The 21843-nt window shown below is 41.1% G+C and overlaps 1 protein-coding gene across 1 annotated transcript in view; it reads left to right on the top strand.

Moving 5' to 3' along the window:
* Positions 1–21843, top strand: part of KCNJ6 (potassium inwardly rectifying channel subfamily J member 6) — a 350982-nt gene that overhangs the window by 73633 nt on the left and 255506 nt on the right. The window contains exon 2 of the mRNA XM_006146286.2: positions 12369–12420. Coding sequence (XP_006146348.1) covers positions 12396–12420 — 25 coding nt within the window. The 5' untranslated portion in view covers positions 12369–12395. The remainder of the gene's footprint in view (positions 1–12368; positions 12421–21843) is intronic.

The raw sequence follows: 21843 nt of genomic DNA, 5'->3' as shown, positions 1-21843 counted from the left end.
AATTTTATAGATAATGTCCAAGGTTTTTTAGTTACATATAGTGGGAGAAATCAGGAAAAGTATATTCACTCCATATTCCCAAAAGCTGAAATCAGGAAATGAATTGTAAATAAGAAAAAGAAAGAAGGTGCAAAATAACAACAAATTTAAAAAAGAGATTAGAATGATGTTTCCTAGTTTTTCTTATCAGAAATTTCTGCAAAGAATCAGTTGCTAGGTACCTAATGAAGGAGTCACCTTCAAGCTGAACATACCTTGCAAGAAGATACAGGCAAATGATATGGTTCCTGTCCAAAAATTTTCCTCATTCTCTAGCCCCATTCAGTGTCACATTTGGTTATGAAATTAAATTTCTCAAAGTAACATTTTAAAAATATTTCCCCAACTTAGTATCTTTTATAACTATTGACACAGATAGCAAGTTGAAGAATCACATCTTACACCTACGTTTTCATGCATGCATAAGTAACAGGCTGACTTGCTGGGGTGAATAAAATCCGTGGGGCTCTGAGCTTCCCCATTGGTTGTGCTCTGGGAGTTCAGCTGGGATAGTGTTGTGCTTTGAGAACAGGATCCACACCACTTCCCTGGATGCTGACAGTGCCCCAGGCTGGCCTGGCTTGGGAAGGAGCTGTTATTGTGCTCCACTGGGCTCCCTTTTTGACTGAGGGATGCTCCTCCTGGGTTACCCAATCTGGGGCAATTTAGGCATACATCTCACTGTTGAACTAAGCTGTTGAAAAATTTGACCATGGCGTGATGGTTAAGGCGCTGAACTCCCATATGGCTGACCCACGTCTCAGACTTGGCGGCTCGTTTTCTCACACTCTCTCTCTCTCTCTCTCTCTCTCTCTCTCCCTCTTTCTCTCTCCCTCTCTCTCTCTTCAAATTAAAGAATGATAATGAGGGACCAGCAGTTAGCATAATGGCTATGTCGCTGGAATCCCATGTAGTCGACCATGGTTCAAGTCCCGGACCCGGTGGCTTAAACTCATGCCAGGCACATGTGCGTGTGTGCCCAAGATCCCGAGAGAAGAATGGAAGAGAAAGGATTGTGGCGTGGCCATCCCCCCAGGGGATGATTTCTCAGTTTCTACCTCTCTGCCTCTCTCTGTCTTTCTGGCAAGTGCTCGTGCCCTAAAGCAAAAACCTCTTCAAAAAAGAAAAAAAAAAAAAAAGAATTATAATGAATAAATCAAATAAAATTAAAAAAATTATTTTAAGGAAAAAAAAAAGCTTGACCATGACCCTCCCAAAGGCTATGCATTATAACAACCCCACACAGGCTGAGTCTTAAATAAACGCATGAAAGAAACCCCTGTTCTTCACCACAACCCAGCCAGTCCTTAAGGTGAAACATAGCCCATTATCGCACAGCAGCACAGCACAGCCTGGGGGAGGAAACTGGCTGGTTCTTGCCGATGGAAATTATAGACAGAAGTTAAAAGAGGAAATAGTTTGTTACTGAAGTAACTCAAGAGACTGCACCCTGGTACCTTTGCACAGGCCTCTCTAACACAACATTAAATCATTAGGCAAACATGAAGCACCCTAGTAACCATATCAACCTTACCACTGAACTTGAGTGAATCCTTAAAACAGGGTCAACCTGATGGGTCAGGTAAATTTTTCCTAAACATTCTTTATATGTCAATGTAACTAACAAGTAGACCTTTTGCTTCACCACTCTGCCCCAATCATCACTCCCATCTGACGACCCCCACCTCATACCCACCTGTGATCTAATAAAAGAAACAACTCCACACAAACAATAGAAAAAGGAATCTGAGTGGTTTTCTCTCCCTTGAACTATCACTGCATGCTTGCAACAACTCTAGAAGGTTTCTTTTTAATATGACAGAGTGTGTGTGTGTTCACTGACAAGAGAGAGAAAGGAAAATGAAAAGCACCTCCATGGGTGATGGCCATGCTACAATCCTTTCTCCTCCATTTCTCTTTTCAGCATTTTGGGCTTGTGCACACATATATTCACACACACACACCCCTGGCATGTTTTTCAAGCCACCAGGTCTAGGATTCAAAATGCACAGTCGACCATGTGGGATTCAGCTCCTTTAACTAAACATGCCACCAGCTAACCCTAGTTATTATAGTTCTTTTTATTGCACCCCTTTCTAGGACAGAAATTCTTCTGGAAAGTTCTACACAATCAGTCAGTATCTCATGTCAGAAAACTTATGACTGCTCAAAAAAAGCCTGTTCATTTTATTCATTCTTTGGTTTTGTTTTGATACTTCATTTTCTTTTTGAAAACAAAGAGATTCATCCTTTTCATTTTTTCAGTTGTTCCTGAAATTGTGAAGATTATTTCCTCTGGTTTTCTGTGCTACTTTGTGAGTCATGCTTCCAAGAATGATAAGTCCTGCAACCAAAGTATGCACAGAATACAGTTTGGAGCAGATGGTCACAAGGAATGGGGCAGCCCGGGAGAATGTCAAACAGGATTCAAACCAGTACTGAGTCCTTAGGACAAGTAGAAGTGAACTTTGCTGTCATAGAAAGCAAGAATGGTGGGGTGAATTAATACCATGTATTTCAGACACCAGAAGCGACTCGTTTGTGTGAAGCATAGCTTAGAAGCAAGAAGTGGTGGGAAATGGGCCCAGAGAGGTAGGTGGAGGACAGGGCTTGAAGAGAAGGGTCTGGACTCACTATGAGATGGCACAGAACTGGGAGTGCAGAGTAGCTGCTGAAGGAATCAATGTGTCTAGACCTTGGATGGGGGAGGGGCAGATAAGAAAAGGGGAAAGAAGGAAACAACTTAGCACCTGCTCCCTTTCCTCTAGTAAATAGTTATGGTTTTGCAAAGCTTGTGCTCCAGATAAAGGTAGATGGGAGAGGACTTGACCATTGCAAGGGTTGAGCTTCCTGGAAAATATCCCTGGAGGCAAGACAAGAGCCCTCAGAAAGATTCTGGTCCAGAAGAGAGGCCATAGATTGAGCAAAAGGAGGCCAAGAGGAAACTGCCAGCTGCGCCCAAAAATCCAATTACTAAACTGAGAGCAGATGCATCTTGGGAGCAGGAGTAGTTATCTGGGAAAAGGACCACTAATGGTGTCAACAGGCTCTGCATGCTCCAGTTGCCAAGGCATCCTCAGTGCCTCCCTACAATTGAACTGAAGGTCTTCTTTTCCTTTTTTCTATAATTATTTATTTAACGTTATTTATTATCATTATCGTTGTTGTTTAATTTAACCAGAAAGAGAGAAAGGGAAAGTAAGCTGCCAGGTCTGAGACTTGAACCGTGGTCAGCCATTTGCGAGTCCAGCGCCTCAACCTCCACTCCATCTAAAAGCCCCAGCTTCCGGTTTTCTTTAAAGGGAACTTCTTGATAGTACTTAGGTGTTCTATATTTTATGATATTTTCTGGAGCTCTAGGAAAAGAGGAATGAGTCACTCATCAATATTCCAAGAATCTAGCGACACTGGGGAATTCATGAGACATTTCCTGGATGTTAATGCTGGGAGTCAAGAGTTTGATCCACAGGGCTTCAAGCAGGGAAGAACATGCAGAGTTGGCTTTTTTTGAAAGCCAAGTGTTCCAGTAGGTTTCTAACTCTTATCTCTACAACCTTCTCAGCAAGAGAAATTCATCTCAATACACTTTCACGAAGGCCCCAAAGGAGATGATTGTCCAAACACTACACCTCCTACCCCCACCTACAAACTCACACTGAAGCCCCGGGGGAATTGATCCAATGTTAGTAAAAGCACAATTCTGAGTCTGATTTATTTACTTCTGTAAGACATCCTAATGCCTCAATGTATTAGAGTCCTCTCTAGTCTGATCAGCAAGGCAACAATGATAGCATCATGGGGAATTAAGCAGGGTGATCTGTGAAGAAGGGATTTTATTAATAGAAAGGCTGTCTAGTGAGTTAAGAGTTCTGAGCAGTTTGCAAAGAGAGATGTAACACCAAAGGCATCCTTTATGGCCTACCCAGTAAGAATTTCACTTCCTCCATCAAATACACCCTACAGAATTTACTTTTGCCAAATTATGAAAATTTCACTTCACCGTAGGAGTCTTTACCTGAGTCGATCAGAAACGAAAATTAATTACCCTATGTGAAAGTGAACCCCATTGTAATAGACAAGTTCTTAATTCTTCACATCCTTGCCCCTATCTTCCAAGAGAGGACACTCTCTGGGGTTTCCTCCTGTGTCTTCGACCACCTGCCTTGGCTCACCAGGGCTACCAGAGTGTTCACAGAAGTTCAGGCTTCAGCCCCTTTCTCTTCTCACTGCTTCAAACTCACCCCAACTCCAGACCCAGGCTTCCTCCTGAACTACTCAGCCCAGGCCCTGTGCACTCCCTAATTTGTGTCCTCAATTTTCAAACTAGGCTCCTGCCATTCCTCTCACATTTAATCTCTGTCCACCCACCACCTGCTGCTCCTCAACCACCAGATCCCCACCTTTTCTCTGACTGTTTCTTTCTCCATCTGGGACATTATTCCTTGCCCTTCCCCATCCCCTTCCTTTCCCCTCCACTCAAGTTAATGTGAATGACCCACAGTGCAGCTGCTTCCTCTGTGAAGCCTGCCCTGGTTTTGTGAATTATAACTTCGTTCTTCATTCTCTCTGGTCTCTCTCTCTCTCCATCTGTCTTTGTTTTGTTTTCTTTTTTCTCCCTTTCTCCCCTTTTCTTCTCTCCTGTCTTTCTCTCTTCCCCTTTCCACTCTCCCCCATCCCTATTCCCTTAATATCTTGTAGAATTCTTTGAGTAGCTTTCCCTCAAGACTTAACTCTAGCATATATATTAGTGCTATTTCTACATGTATTTTACCTTTTGACTAAACTGGAAGCTCCTGAAGCTTCCTGTTTCTCTCATTATATTTAGTGCACATCATTGAATGTTTAGGCAACAGATGATTCTAAGAAGGACGTTAGCCTTGGATTCTCACCATCGCCTTCAGCTCCTACAGCCTTCATGTCCAGTCCTTCTCACCAGTCCTAAGGCATAACGTGGCACTATCACGAAGAACACAGGTACTAAAGGAAGACTTCTTGTGTTCGATACCCAACTCCACTTTCATCAGCTCTGTGACCTACAGCAATTTGCTAAACCTCTCTGTGGCTCATTTTCTCCATCTTCAAATGGAGGATGAGAGTAACGCTTTCACAAGGGCATTGTGAGAATTAAATAAGATAATCTAGTAACATAGTAATGCAATGCCAGGCTATAATAAGTATGAGATACAGTAAATGCTCGGGGTTACTATTTTTATGTATTTTTATATTCATACATTTTATAAATTTATGTATTTCTCCATATATTATATTGCCCAAAACCATACAAGCATGCTGGCCACTCATTACCATTAGTTTACGATTAAGCAAAAAGCTAATTAGTGATTCTTCAATGCCGTGGTTATCTTTTTCATCCATCAGCAACTCGAGGCAATGTAAATGATGCCCTATTAAAGGAACACTCACATGGCTGGCTATCTGAAGATACGGCCTTTGGTGACCTGCCACTGCCTCAGGACAGGAGAATGGAAGAGGGAAGCTCTCCTTGAAACCATAGTTGGCACATTCTTAGAGAACCTTAAGAGCAAAGAGGGAGATTTGAGGGCCGTGTTTTAACCTGGATGTGAGACTCAGTTCATAATAAGTAAGGCATTGTTTCCCACTTTGCATAATGTTCCTTTAAATGGTTGTAATTTGAAAAACAGAATTACAGTTTCCTGATGAATATAAGCATGTGTTTTAGAGAGAGAAAAAATTCAAGATGCAAATAATGACTGGTTTTAAATATATCAACTATGATGATTTTCCCCTCATCCTTAAAAGCCCATGTCTGGGTAGCAGACTACAAGACAGGCAGAACTCCCTCAACTCTGCCAGCTCCTGCTTTCTGTCTGAGCAGCCCTGGGAAGCAGAAAAAGCCCTTCTGCCCTCTCTAAAAGCTCTGCATTCATGAATCAGTCTTCCAACCTCTCTCTTGTTCTCTCTCCCTCTCACTCTCTCTCTCTCTCACTCTCACACCCTTGCTGGTAAAAACAAATAGATAAACAAATAGATAGAAAGATAAAGTTAAATAAAATAATTATTTTAAAAAAAGTATTTTGGGGACGGACAGGTGTTGTGGTGGTTAAGGGCGCTGGACTCCCAAATGGCTAACTACAATTTGAGCCCAACCTCTCTTTTTCTCTCTCCCTCTCTCTCTCTCTCTCTCTCTCTCTCTCACACACACACACACACACACAGAGAGAGAGAGAGAGAGAGAGAGAGAGTAGCTCTGCCTTAGTGTTGAGCTACAATCAGACTTGGTTATAATTGCCCTCATGTAAAACACCTCTCATTTTATGCAGTCTGAGAGAAGTATGTATCTACCATGGCCTCATTAGAAAACACCACTCGCCTTAGCTGAAACATGCATGTGCATATAAATCAGACACAAACACACACGAACGCATACCCACACACCAAGGAAACTGCTGAGCCTTTGTTTACATCCCCAGTTGTGGTAGAGTACAATCAAACAAAAACAAAATTAAATACCTATTTCTCCTGAGAGTCAATGCTTCACCTGAGGATTTGGTATGATTTTCATAAGACACTGAAGATTTTTTTTCAGCATCTGTGAACATATTTTGCTCAAACATGTCATTATGATTCCCCCAAACTTCGAATATTTCTGTTATTCCATTAAATTTACAGCAATTCAATTTTAAGTGAAGCCCCTCAGAGAGCAGAACATCCTAACTCACCGAAGCAGTGTGCCAAATTTCTCGAAGCTTATATCTGGTGGAGGGTGTTGGAAATGTCATTGTGGGTTATGTGTCCATTAGCTATTCCTAAGTATATTTATTTATTTATTCCAAGAGACAGAAATGCTAGCAACATAGTCTTCATGCCACGATCCACTCCCAGCCTCAGCTAACCTGGGTCATGGTCATGCACTTGTGTCTGGCATGTACAGGGAGGCTCTGGATGCAAACTAGGACCTTCCCATCTAGGTCCAGTTGCATTACCACTGTGTCACTGTCTGGCCCATCTTCACAGTCTTGATACATAGTCCTCTTATTAGCTTCAGAGAAAATTGCTCTGGTATTTGTGGTACAAATGCAAGAAGTCTGTATTTGTCCTTGCATAGTGAGAACATATGGCCCAAAAGAATAATGATTACAGACACATACACATGCGCATAACACTAGAGGGCATACACTCACGTTCCTCAGGATAGGCCGGTAAGTGAGTGAAAGCAGATTCCACAGATTCCCCACTTTACAGATGAGAAAACTGAAGCTTTCAAAGTTAATTAGTAAATGGCTAAGAAGCGATATAGCTGGGAGGGAGGGGACTTTTCTAGTTGTAGGCTTCAAACCTTTATCTATTTACCTTTCTGTGTATCTCAAAATAATAAGAATAGTACAGACACAGTAAATAAGAACAATAAATTTACAGGCCGAACTAAGCTCTTTTCTCCAGACAAGTAAGATTCCTGAATTCTTGGCTTTCTTTTCATTTTAAAAAGGGAGGGCCAGCAAGTGATGTAATAGTTAAGGCACTGAGTCCCATATGGCCAACCATGGTTTGAGTCCCAGACCCAGCAGCTTGAGAGTCACGCTGGGTACATGTGTGAGTATGCCCCAAATCCTGAGAGTTCAATGGAGGAGAAGGGACTGCAGTATAGCCATCGCTCTTGGGGAGGGGGGCGCATCTCTCACTTTCTCTCCCCCCCGCCTCGTGAGTCCACATGCCTTATGACAAAAACCTAAAAAAAGAGAAATATGAACCAATATAAAATTTCCTAACTCCCTAAGGAAAGATATGTTTTACAAAAGCTCTTGAAGCAAACATATCTGTCTTTCACTTAGGGATAGCAGCAATAGTTAGTCACACTCTCTCTCAAATGAAGAGTACTCTAGCATCCTCTTCAGGTAGCTGACTATTGTGATGGCAGGAAGGGAAGGGGCACTCAGCAAACAGCAAATCACTTCTGAAATTACAAGAATGGGAAACTACAGTCAAAAAGTAAAATGCCTTGTCTGGGATTATAGGGATTTTCAATGAACCAGGGCTTCTGCTCTGCCACGCATTGCCTCCTAGCCATGATGACTGGTCTGGCAGGAGCCAGATGAGGCTATTGGGAGGCAGAACTCTTTGATTTTCCAAAGGTTCCCAGGTCCTCCATAACAAATTCTGCAATGTGACACAAGGATTCATTTGTGCATGAACATATTTAGAAATAAAACTCAGGAAAGATGGTGAAAAAGAGGGAAGGAAACTATAGGGATTAGATGGCACCCACTGGGGTTCTTGGAGATTAATATAAGAAAGGCAAAGACAAAGTGCGATTTGGGGTGTCAAGACACCCCAAACCGTGTTTGCCAAGGCAGGAAGATTCAGAATAAGGATTCAAAGTTCACAAGGGCCTGTAACTAAGGTGCAAATGGAGAAGACAGAGGCATCAGGGCAATTGACTCTAACTAAAGGAAAGGTTTGCATCCTTACTTGCCAAAGAAGAACTGAAGGTTTTTAAGAAGTGGACATCTAAGTCAGGTTTGTGTTTTAGATTGACCCTCATTAACTGGTTCAAGATAAACCTTTGGTGTTGCACATGAGAACAGAGGCAGGTAGAGGCAGATGGAGGCAATATTAATTGTCTCCTAACTAGATAGCAACTAGGAAAGATCAGATTTAAGATATGTGAACTATTAGCAGGGATGGAGAGAGGAAGTGGATAGCCGAATTCAATGAAGAGGTCATGGCCGGATATTCAAATTTAGGAGTCATCCATTTTTGAAAACTAGGGACATTGTTTGGGATGAGATTGTTTTAAGAAAGAATATAGAAGTGGCGCATCTGAGGAATTCCAACACAGTGCTGTGACTGTTGTGTAAGGAATCTTGTCTAAATAGGCTCATGTACAGTGGACTTAGAGATTTCTAAAAGAATAAAGGCTATTGAATAGGAGGAAAAATCAGCTCAATGTAAGTTCCTTTCTTGGCTTGTTACACTCCTTCTGGGCTTCATTTTCATCAACTGCATCACCAGGAAGTTGGACTAGACAATCTCTAAAAGAATCTTTTCCAGATTTAATTCACTATAATTCTAAATCTCTTCCCAGTAATGTAAATTCAAAAACCAGACATTTTACTGAGGAGCAAACTCTTGGCTTTAGAACAACGAGGAGAATTTACTTAAGACCAAGAATGGAATGTAAATGTCTTATCGGGTATACACGCCGTGTAACTGCAAACATCAACTGATAATGAGCGAAGGACATAAGGAGTTTAAAGACATCCAATGGAATGACTAAACCACTTACACAGAAGCATATGTCATAATTTCTACCATAAGTTATAATATAGATGAGTCAGTCTGAGAGAGCTAAATTTAGAATTTCCAAGGGCCCTCTCCCTTCCATGTCAGAAGATTCCATTTAACTACAAAAAAAAAAAAAGAGAAAAATGATGATACAGGCAATATTTGACATCTCTAAGACTAAGATGTCCAAAACAGCTGAATAAAAATAGCTGCAAAGATCACTCATCATCAAGACTGGGATCCAAGATGCAACAGAGTCCTTGGGTCACAAGAGATAAAGCAGTAACACACACACACACACACACACACACACACATGCACACACACACGTGAAGACAGACAAACTTGACAGAGCTCTTTAAGGATATAATGCCTAGAATCTGGGTACCTGTGGTTTGAAAGGTCTTCGCCACTGGAGCCATCAGAGGACTGCTAAGCTGAGGAGATCTGTTATCCAGTGTGAAGACTGATGGTGCATGGAGCCAGAACATAAAGGAGAAAGTCACAGACCAGGATATAAGGAGAGACATGCAGCTAGAGGGACCAAAATAGCTGAACTTAGTTAAGGGGCAAAGCTGAGAGTTAGCCACAGAGCATCTGAGACAGAAAGAGGCTCCTACAAGTCAAGGTCAACTTTCACTGAGCTCCCATCATGGAGCTGATCTTATGCCCTATGAGTGGATTAGTCTTCAAAGCAGCCATTGTACACACCTGTGTGAATTATTATTGCTGAAATAAGCACCACTTCACCTGTCTTACTGTTTCTGCTCCATGACATTCTCTTTTTGTTTTAGTTTTATATTGCTTTGTTTTTAGTTTTTGCCATAAAATATGTGCTCTTGCTGGAAAAAAGACAGAGACAGATAGAGGGGAATAGCAAGAAATCACTCCCCAGGGAGATGGCCATGCCACAATCCCTTCTCCTCCATTTTCCTCTTGGGATTTCGGACACACATGCACACATACATGCTCAGCATGATTCTAAAGTGCTGGGTCCTGGACTCAAACTGTGATTGGCCATGTGGGAGTCTAGTGCCTTAACCACCAAGACACCTGCTGGCCCTTCCATGACACTCTGACTTTCTACTGTCCCACGCCATGTGTTCTCTCTATATCTCAGTATAAACCATGTGATAAACTAAATATCATGGGTTAAATGCACTTTGGTAGATTATAGCTCCTTAGGTCCTTCTGTTGCAAGGGCAATTTTTAGTTTAAGTAAGAGGTAGTGTCCTGGTTTCATTGTTATGAATAGAGAGTTTGTAAAGATCAAGAATACTTATGATGTACAAAGTTGTGTATTACCATTCAATCAAAACAAACCCTTTTAGTTGGGGAATAGTGCTACTAGAAGGGTGAATAAGGATTTTTTCTAACTGTGTTTTAGCATTTGAGCTGTGACACATTGACTCAGGTGTTAGCCAGGCAGCTGTAATGCACACAGCATTTTACTAGGGCAGTGGAGAAAAACAAACACCACCTTGGGCTTCGAAGAACTGTTGGTGCAGAGGAACAGAAATATTGCACCACAAAACTAAGAGTAAGCAGCAGATGTGACAATTATGTGTGAAGGAACACTATGGTTGTTCATAAACAGATGTCAGAAAAAAGAAAATTAACAGTGTAAAATAACAAGATAGCTATTTTTTGCCTATCAGTTTGGCAAAGATGGAGGAATAAGAGTGCCAATCCCATCGGCAAATAGGCATAAATATAAGGAAACAAACACTTCTATACGATGTGAGATACAACTTTCATGGGGAACAGTTGAGAAATAAGTGTCAATTTTTTTTTTTAATATTTAAGACTTTTTGACCAAATAATACCTAACTTTAAAACTGGTCCTCAGTAAGTAACAAGACAAGTGCGCAAAAATATAAATTCAAGAAAGTTCATCACAGTGTTTTCTGAAATAGTGAAAATCGTAATTCAATGGGATCAAGATAAGGAAATTTTAGTTTAACCCCGATGATTGTTATGTAATCAATAGAAAATTACGTATTGCACCTCCATTGACTTAGAAAGATGTATCATATGGTATTAAGTGGAAAAGCAGCTTACAATATCATATGTAGAGAGAGATTTGTGGCTGCAAAAATGGGATCGTATTTTCTTATGTGTAGATATTCGCCTATGGGGAAATGGGCCTGGACAGTTTTGGTCCAAATGTAACAGTGATTTCCTCTGGGGATGGTATTATGAGAGAACTACATTATCAGATTTCTAATTGTTCAGTATTTTCTGACATTTTTTTAAAAAATGATCATGCATTAGTTTCACAATCAGAAAAATAAGACAGTAAAAAATAAAACAGTCTGTGTTTCACTTTCTACACAGTTTAGAAACTCAAGGAAATGAAAAATAAAACAAAACAAAGAAATTTGAAAAATAATTTAAGAGAACTTTTTAGTAAAGATGACCATTATTCTTAATAGCATCAAAGTATTTTATTTATATACTTTTTAATTAGGACAGATTCAATTTCTGTATGCGTTATTCTGGATTTCAAACCCAGTGGTTATAACCTATACTCTGACTGAAAAAAAAAGTTTTCAGCCCAAAATAGATAAGGTTATAAACCCATCAAAAGTGATGACTTACAGAAAATTCTGAGAACCTAAAAATGTAAGACAAAGAAAGATGTATAAAATCTATTTAGTTTTTTTTTAAAAAAAGAAACCAAATTATTACAAAAATAACAGCCTTCAGAATAACAAAAAAACTTCAACAGAAGGAAATTGAGAGCAAAAATTTGGCATATGGATGTTAAAACTCCAGTGTCAAAGAGGTTTTGAAAACTGGTTATGTGTCACCAATTATATATATATCCAAGATCAAGGTGGCAGATGCCAGATGCTCATTTTCAACAGCAATGGCAAGTTAATAATGCCCTAAAAATCTCTTTTCAGTGACTGATCATATAGTATAATGTGAGATTTTAATATTCATATAATCATTGGTGACCAAATTCTAGGACAAAGAACAGAGATACAGCTGTAGTCTACTCACTACATTAATTCATGTCTAAAACAGGTTTGTATATAACGGTCTTTTCTTCTCACCTCTAGGAAAAGCACAAAGAAGAAACTACAGCAATGGCCAAGTTGACAGAATCCATGAGTGAGTAACTTGAAATTTACTATTTGTTGTCGGTTTCAAGTGGAAAAATATAAAAATCATGAAAAAAACCACTTGTGATAATACCATTTGATTTTTTTCTCTTTTCACTCTCAGAATGACCAAGGTCTATTTAACATGTATTACATTGTGTTGCTAGTACATTATGCACTATTCAAAATTTGTCGTACTTGGAGTAAAATTCCGGGCTGAAGCTGCTACCCAAAGTATGGAGCTGATGCATTAGGGATTGAGAACCATGAAAATTTCCACCTGACTTTTAGGAGATTTAGTCAAAGTCAGGTAAACTCGTCTGTGCAGATATTCCATGGATTGAATGACCTAAGGAAAGGAAAGAAGTATGAATTATTGTTAAATTTTTCAGGTATAATTTACAAATTTCAGACAAAGCTATTAAAAATAGAGGCCTTGAAGTGTAAATAACTTGTAATAATTTAGGCTTTGAATATATCAGTGTTACAATGCTCTAAGCTCTTAGGCTAAATAAACAGAATACACAAGCATTTTTAAGAGGAAAAGGGAATTAATTATAATAAATGCTTCTGCAAATGAGAAATGCAATTTCCTATGTTAAAGTTTAAATATTAAAGGCCACATTAATATGAAATAAACAGACAAGGCATATTTTCTTCCTTTGAAAATATACATTGCTCCTGGTAATAGATTTTATGTAGACGTGCAAGGGAGCCTTATCAACATTCCTTGTCATCATCAGGACAACGAATACCATATTAAATATACTCTATTTAGGCTGCAAAAATAACCATAAATCATGCCTTCACACTTTACTGTGTACTGCCTTCCATTCCTCAGATCACGAGACTGCCAAATACAATTGTTCCATTACAGCACAGTCATTGAATATTTATCCTCAGTATCCATCTCTCACCAAGACAATATTAAGTTCTTTACATTGCATTTCTTTAATTCTTGACCTAAAACCTCTGCCTAAGCTCATACAAGCCCCAAAACACATGCTAATTTCACCATGTAAATGACGACACAAGGAGGACTAGATGAAGAACAAACTCCTTTCAGTCCGCATGCCCCTCTTTTCTGCTTTTATTGCAGTAGGCTCTGCCTTTCTTTTCTACATCAAGTCTTGTAGACTGAAAAATATTTAAAGGATTTATCACTTTAGTGGAAGAACCCCAAACTAGTTCTCTGTAAACGAAAGTAACTTTGTCTTGAAATGTGATCTTCTTAGATCTAGCATGAAGTAGTTAGGGCCACCACAAAACAGATGAGCCTGTATTGTCTAAATGTGGAGTAGGACCTTGGACAATGCCAACTAATTTATAATCCACAGAACATAAGTAAGTTTAGTTCTAACCTCTAAGTAGGAAGTCACCAAATGAACCACAGGTTCTCTGAATGATAGAAAGATCAATGGCTCAGCACCTCATGTGACTGTCGATGAACTGTGTCTTTTTGGAGAGGTTGTTTTCGCTATAGGGCGCGTATGCTCGCCAGACAGACAGAGAGAGACATAGAGACAGAAAGCGAGAAATCACCCCCCAGAGGGGATGGTCATGCCGCAATCCCTTCTCCTCCATTCTCCTCTCGGGATCTTGGGCACGCACACACACGCGCCCAGCGTGAGTTTTAAGCCACCGGGTCCAGGACATGAACCATGGTCTACTACGTGGGAGTCCAGTGACATAACCATTACACTAACTGCTGGTTCCCCACTGTGTCTTGAATGTATGGGTTACTGATCACTTGAATTGTGCTTCTAATATTTTTACAAGGCTCCTGTTAGAAATTTAATTTCACTAGTTTAGTGAATATTATTTTTAACTCATCTAACTTAATTGCAAAATATTACAGGTATTCTACTGCTCAATATTTCTGGTAAAAGGGTTTTAATTTTTCTTTCGCTATCAGATTCCAGATGCATTTAAATAAGGGCTCTTGATTACTGAACTTTTGGTTTCAGATTTTGTTTGCCATTGTAGTAATTCTAATGACTGGTCTATAAATTTATTGCCTTAAGAGAATAAATCTTTGGGTATGTGAAAAGGTAGAGCCATTCTTCTCATTAGCTTCGTATTTCTGAAATAGATCACATAGATGTATTTGGCACATAACGACATTTATCTTTTTTTTTTTTTTTTTGGAGAGGTTTTTGCTATAGGGTGTGTGCATCACCAGAGAGACAGAGAGAGACAGAAAGGCATAAAGCAAGAAATCACCCCCCAGGGGGAATGGCCACATCGCGATCCCTTCTCCTCCATTCTCCTCTAGGCATCTTGGACACACACACACACGCGGCCAGCGTGAGTTTAAGCCAACGGGTCTGGGACTCGAACCAAAGTTGACTACACGGGAGTCCAGTGACATAGCCATTATGCTAACTACTGATCCCAAGACATTTATCGTTTGAGAGCAAACCTAGAAATCACATCCAACATATCATTTTACTAATATTGACAAAGAGGTGGTACATTATAAAATATTTGAGATGTATTATAACTCTCCTAGGTGCTATAAAATGCTAATCATGTGATCAACACTAAGAAACATGTTATTAATATTAATAAATAATGAAATATATAACTGCACAATAAAATTGATAAGAACATCAAATCCATGGCCACCAGAGAAAAGAACATAAACGAACCATGAATACCCAGTACACAATACTCTGAGTGGGTTTCCAGAGCCAATAAACATTTTTCTTGTTAAACTGCCAAGCAAAAGCCATCTGGTTACTAGAACATCTCCATTTTTAACTAGAGCAGCATAGTGATTCTTCTCCTATCACCCTAGGTATACAAATGCCATTGATGGTTAAGCAAAGTAATAAGGATAGGGTATCTTCTTCATCTTATAGAGAATGAATGGGGAATATTTCTTCCCATCAGGTGCCCAAATCAATTTCTGACTTTTTTTTTAAGACAAGTAAGAAAGATAAAAATTTAACACATTTTTAAATGTGTGATTAAAAGCAACTTTCCTTAACAAGTGAAAAAATAATACTTTAATATATTTTTATGTCATGTGATTGAAATGAGGAGGGACACAATAAGGAAAGAAAAATAGAGAAGAAAGGAAAACAGATGTGAGGACAGAAAAAGACAGCAAAACACAGAAGAAAATTACAGAGCAAAAATATGTGTATGTATGAGAAATGACCCAGAGAAGGAGAAAGCGGCCAACTCACAAGGAACAAAGACAAGTAGCCAAAAAGGGAGAGGAGGTAAAGAGAACATTTAATAGACAGAGGGTCCATGGGGTCTAAACAATTATAAACTACATACACCTGTTAACTGACTAGATTTTCACTCTTCCAATGGCTATGGAGTTTTTTACTATTATGCTTTAAAGTTTTAATCTATCTTTGCATCTTTGAAATGGATGTATTTTCATACTTAGTCCCCCAGAAGCCTGTCCCAGATGGGGCAGTCAGAAAACCCACACTGGAGAAGGGTGTCTGAGCTTCTAGTCAGTAACCAGCACTTTACCACCCCACCCACTGACTGAAGTCAAACCAAAAGCCTGATCCCAGTGGGGGCGCCTAACCCATCTATAAATAGGCTTGCAATGACCATCATCAGAGGCGATTGATGCTTAGTCTTGTGCACTTGCTTCTAAGAATGTGATAAACTGCAGGTGTCCAGAGGCATACAAATAGCCTGAAGGCTCTAGAACCAAGGTCTGTATAAAGTACCTTTGCAATATATTCTTACATAGATTTCTTAGGTAACTAGCTTCATGGATATTACCCATTGATGCACCACCACCACCACCACCGCCTTGGACTTAGGAACCTATCAAATACAGCCCAGGAATCTCACTACATGGTTTCACTAATAATTTGGATTATAATCAGATATCTGGTCTTGTGCATGGTGACAGTTACAAGGGTGGAGATGGTAGGAGACTTGGTACCAATGCCTTCTCTATGCTGCAAGACCCTTTTCTTCTTGAGGACTCTGACCATGTTCTGCTGGCACTCTGGTTCATATTCCTGCCTCCTCTGATCAGTCATCTGTCTGCAATGCATCACTGCTTCAGTAGATGAGGCCATGTAAGCTGTACATGGCTCTCTCCGAATCTTGACAAGAGGAGTTGACTTCCTGTTGCTTCCTGTCTCTAGCTTTCTAACCTCTCTTGGGCATGCAGTGCATGTCCCAGGCTTGTCTTTGCCAGCCAGAGCATCTATCCAGCCATCCTCACAAGTCATTCTACCCAGGCCATTCCCACCAGCTTAGTTCACCTTGATATTACAACCATAAAAGATCTGCATGGGAAAGAGAAGAGTTACTCAGCATCATTTTAAAATAAGCAGTGGAGCAGCAGCTTTGTTCTGAGTAGCTCCAGGGGCTGAGTCCTTATCCAGCCTGGGAGAGCCTATGAGGAGACCACAGTTCATTTTCTGGCCCAAAGCCATGGATTCTCTTTATGAGGTGTTCAGAGGTCTTGCCTATCTGCTTTGAACTAAAGGGAATTCCTCCTACAATTAAGTAAATGGCTCAAATTTAGCACAGATCTGAAATTTCTTCCTGTCAAATGAAATAGAGAGAACCAATTGCAATCACTGCACATTAAATTACCTCAATTAAAGCAGAGTGGGTTTTAATTATTTATTCCCTTTTTTATGGAGTGGCTATTATAGCTCCAGCATTGTATTAAGGTGTGGAAAGACAGAAAGATAGGGTCCCTGCCTGCTCTGTGTGCAGTATTTTAGAATGAAGGAGGCAGGAGGGTAGTAGCTTCAGCACGGGGGAGAGAGGCACACTCTTGCAAAGGCAATGCAAGTGACTGCAGCTTGCAAGTGCATGCCACTGGGGCTTGCCTTTCACAGACCATGATGTGATTCTGCATCAGAAAGGCACCCAGGATACACTGAGTCCATGAGGCAGCCAATGGGAATGTGTGTGCCAGGGCCCAGGACAGAGAACACAACAGGGAGGAAGACAGAGGTGTAGGAACATGGCCGAAGGGAGAAAGAGCAGAGATTTGAGAGTAAATAATTGAACAGATGTGAAGAGTAATTCAACAAGCTGACCCAGTGGGCTCCAATTTGCATGTATTGAGGTTAGGATCTGCACAATGGCAATATAGGCTTCAGTTCTTTAGAGTCATTTTTGACACACAGTAAGCATGATTTTTAAAAATAAAACCCCTAGGGCCAGCAGGTGTTATAGTGTTTAAGGCACTGGATTCCCCTATGGGTGACCGCAGTTCACGTTCTGGACCCAGCAGCTTGAAACTGATGCCAGGTAGGTGTGCATGCATGCTCAATATCCCAAGAGGAGAATGGAGAAGGGATTGTAGCATGGCCATGCACCTGAAGGGTGATTCTCACTCTCTTTCTCTCTGTCTCTAGTGAGCATGTGTGTCCTATAGCAAAAATTGCTTGGAAAAAAAAATAGTAAACTCCTGATTCTGCAGGGTACTAATTGGCAGATGTGTGTATATCAGCAGCATAAGGGCAAGATATGCTACAACAACAAAAGTGTCTCCACAGCTAAACACACAAACACATGCTTCACATGGACATGCATACATATGCACATGCACACACATTTATTTCTCCTTCATGACGTTTGTCTGCACTGGACAGCCATGCTCCAGACACATTGGGGTCACTCAGGAACCCCCACTGTTGGAGGCTCCATCTTCACCTGTATTTTTATGGCCACAACAAGAGGGGAAATCCACTGCATATTGACCATATATCTTAAAATTCCAGCCAGAAGTGACATAGGTTACTTGCACTCTGATTGTCTTAGCCAAAGCAAGTCACTAGGTACACACAACTGTGGGGGCGGGGAGCACAAGTCCACTTTGTGCTTCAAGAGAGGATATGTGATCACCAGGGGACAGAGGAGCTGAACTGCTTGCTGTAAAAGCCAGACTGGAGGACAGAGAGACAAGCTACTTATTATTAATCAATGGCAGGGGACCTCTTGCCACCCTGGTTCAAGGGGATAGAGGGAGGTGATATAACTGGAATTATAGCCTGCCTGTCAGATGGAAGATGGAACCACACAAGAGATGCTATTGATGCCAGCAGTTCCTCGAGAGGCCAAAAAGGAGAGGAACACCTTGGTCCTCCCTTCCCAAGCACCTCTAAGCTCTCAGCAGAGCTCCCATTGGCTAAATCCATCTAGAAGTCTGCTGACTGACAAGGTAGTCCTACAATACAAAACTGAGCAGAACACGGACGAGGCAAGGACCTCAGGGCCAACAGTTCAGGATGAACCCAGGGGAAATCCAAATAGTCCATGCAAGTGTGAATAATTGTCACCACAGCTCCAGAACCTCCTCTCTACAAAGCTCAGGGTCCAAATAACCAAGGCAAAGACTCTGAGAGGGAGGGAATCAAGGGGGGGAAGAAAGGAGCAAAACATTTAAGGCACACAAAAATGGAAAATTATCTGTTGATGATAATGTGTATGGTAATATCTTTGACTGAACCAATATACAGTATATTCATAAGGGGAAAATTCATTTGGTGTGTTGTAATGTTACACATTGGTTGTTTAGAAGAATTTAAAAACAAAACACTCATAAGGGAAAAGGAAAAGAAAAAGGAAAAGGAAAAGGAAAAGAAAAAACTGAGAAAGCAGATATAAATTCTCGATGGGAGCCTATTTGTCTAAGGTGTTAAGGTTCCTGACAATGGGAGAATGAAAACATGATTCTCTTTTGTACTAAACTCACTGTACCTGTCCTGTTTGCTGGGATATTGTAAGCTAAGTATCCTCATGAAGAATTGCTCACCCTCCTGAAGCACTATTGTCAGTGCCACCCAGGCCCTCTTGGGCAGAGTGGAGGATTTTAGCACGACTTTTTCTCTTTTATCCTGCATTGCAGTGGGACAGGATAGTAATTACAGTTCCAAGCAGATGTGGGCACCCAGGCATTGGCCTCTGTTCATGGCGGGTAAAAGATTCCAAAGCTGTACTAGGAGTTCAGGGTCTTCCATTGCATCATTTCGCACTGGGCAGACTCGTTCATATGGGATCTATAGAGTGCCAAATGACACTTTATCCTTCAGGGACTAAAACCACATAAGGCCTACCAGATGATGCATTTCAAAAACATACCTCCTCAGACCAGTCAGGTGGCAACATAATTAAGGCAGCTGGATCACATGGCCAAGTATGTGGTTCAAGTCCCAGACCTGGGGGCTTGAAAATTATACCAGGTGTTTGTGTGTGCTTGTCCAAAATCCCAAGAGGAGAGTAGAGAAGAAGGGACTGAAGCATGACCATACCCCTGGGCGGTGACTTCTACTCTCCCCATTCTCTGTCTCTCTTCAGTGAGTGCACATGCACTATAGCAAAAATTGAAACAAAAAACAAACAAAAGAAAAATATATACCTTCTTCCTATCAATATAATTCAGAGGCCTTAAATCCTGAAATCCATGGTCTCAGGCTCACACAAACAGGTAGTCACAGCATCATCCTGAAAGCAACTACAAGTCCAACTCATTCCTATTGACTTCTCAGCTCCCTTCCATCACGTATTAAATCACTGCTTTGATGAGGTTCATATTTGAGTATGTACATGAGCTCTGCAGTGATAGCCACCCTGGAAAATACTGCTATATCTCCACCAAAGGAAACGTGTCCCTTTAAAAAGATGTCAGGTTCTCTCAAAGCCCCCTGGGGACCCTATTACCCTCAGCTCTCTGGCAATGTGCCATCTACCTCTCCCTGCCATCTGACTCTTCTTCATCCTGCTCCACCTCTCTGAAGCCTCTCTCCTCCTTTTGCCTACCTCTTCCATAGTAGGCATGTGTTGCTGGCTGCTCAAGACTCCAAGATTCCTTTGGATAGTCCACATTTTCTCTCCTTGCATGTTTCCCAGTCTCCTGTGCAGCTGGCATGCAACCCTAGGCTGTGAAGCCCTCCTACAGGAGAGTTGATGCAGGTGAGCTACAGGGCTGGATGCGGGTGCAAGTGTTGACAGAAGCAACCTTTCTCTTGCCAAGCAGTTCTGCTTCATACATCTGGGAATGGGTTATTGAGACTCAATATATAAGCTGATTCTCTTGTTCTCCAGGACTCTAAGAACTAGATAATAAGCCTTCACTACCCTGGCTGCTCACATTTCACAGATTGGTTCCTGGCTCCTCAACTGCTAACTGTGGCTTATCCAGCTTCCTTTCTGGGTATTCATTCCTAGGTTATGTACAGGACAAAAGGAGGAAGGCACAGAGTGGATGCTGAAAGGGGCCAGCTCAGAGTGGCAGCCAAGGCACAGTTGATAATTCCTTATCGTACGAACACAGTCTCCATGCAATACATCATTTCAGTCCCATGATTAGGGAGAAAAGCATCCTTTGATTGAAAACGAAAAAGAACCAGCAGGCTCTTCACTGTCTCTGCTCCTCTGAAAGGCTGTTCTTTTTTCATTGTGAGGAATATGCTTGTCCTTAGTGGACAACATCTTTCAAATTCAAGGATAATTGCTTCCTGGTTGAGATGATGGGCATGTTCCACTGGGATCAGAGACCCTGGCTTTGAGGCTGAGTGGGCTGAAATGGACTATATCTCTGGAGCACTTTAATGCCTGTGCCATGTCTTCATATGGGGGGGGGGGGAGCTTCACACCCTGCCTGGGTTCCCCTTTCTTCCCTCTCCCATTCCCCAAAGTGAGAAATTTCTTGCTTCTGTGATTTCTATCTGCTGCTTCTAATGCCCACTGCCAGATGCTTCACCACTATGGTCGGCTTTGAATAAGAATACAGTTCCCTCTTTTGACTCCTCTGGAACTAGAGAAGTTAAAGTGTTTAACTGTCAGAAATGTAGAAACCTGCAAAAGTGTTTAACTGGCAGAAATGCAGAGGTGTGTAAAACAGTGAAATAAGTGAGTGTTTTCAGGACTCATCACATGGGCAGTCATGTTAACTTCTTACTTTGTGCAATTGGAAGTAGGGGTAGGCCTATTTTCTCAACCTCATTTATTTTCCTTCTATTATCTCGAAGTCATTGACTCTTCACCTTCTAATGAATGCCCCTCACTTGGTCAGTAGGAATCCTGCCCCCCTGACACCCACACTTTCTCTCTGACAATAGGAAAACTTGAATTAAGGTTTCTAAAATTGAGAATCATTGGCATTTGGAGTTTGATCATTTTTTATGTCAAGTCCCGTCCACTGTAGGATGTTTGACCTCAACCCACTAGATGCCAGGGGCACCTTCCTCCCAGACATGACAACCAAATGTCTTTAGACATCACTCAATTTGCCCTGGAGAGCAAAGTCGTCCACAGTTAAGAGACTGAGAAAACTCTAGACGAAACCAGGAAGAAAGAAGGCCAAGCAGACTCCAGTCCTTTATTCTTCTATAGCAATGATGGAATTTGCTGGTCACTCTCAGGCCCTCCCAGGCCTGCAGCCTCCAATATCATCTATGCTGCAGCCTCCCAGCCACTACCTGCT

Source organism: Tupaia chinensis, unplaced genomic scaffold, assembly GCF_000334495.1.
Source record: "Tupaia chinensis unplaced genomic scaffold, TupChi_1.0 Scaffold000175_1, whole genome shotgun sequence".
NCBI lineage: Eukaryota > Metazoa > Chordata > Mammalia > Scandentia > Tupaiidae > Tupaia > Tupaia belangeri.
The sequence above is the reverse complement of the archived record's forward strand: the minus strand, read 5'-3'. Positions and strand labels throughout refer to the sequence as shown.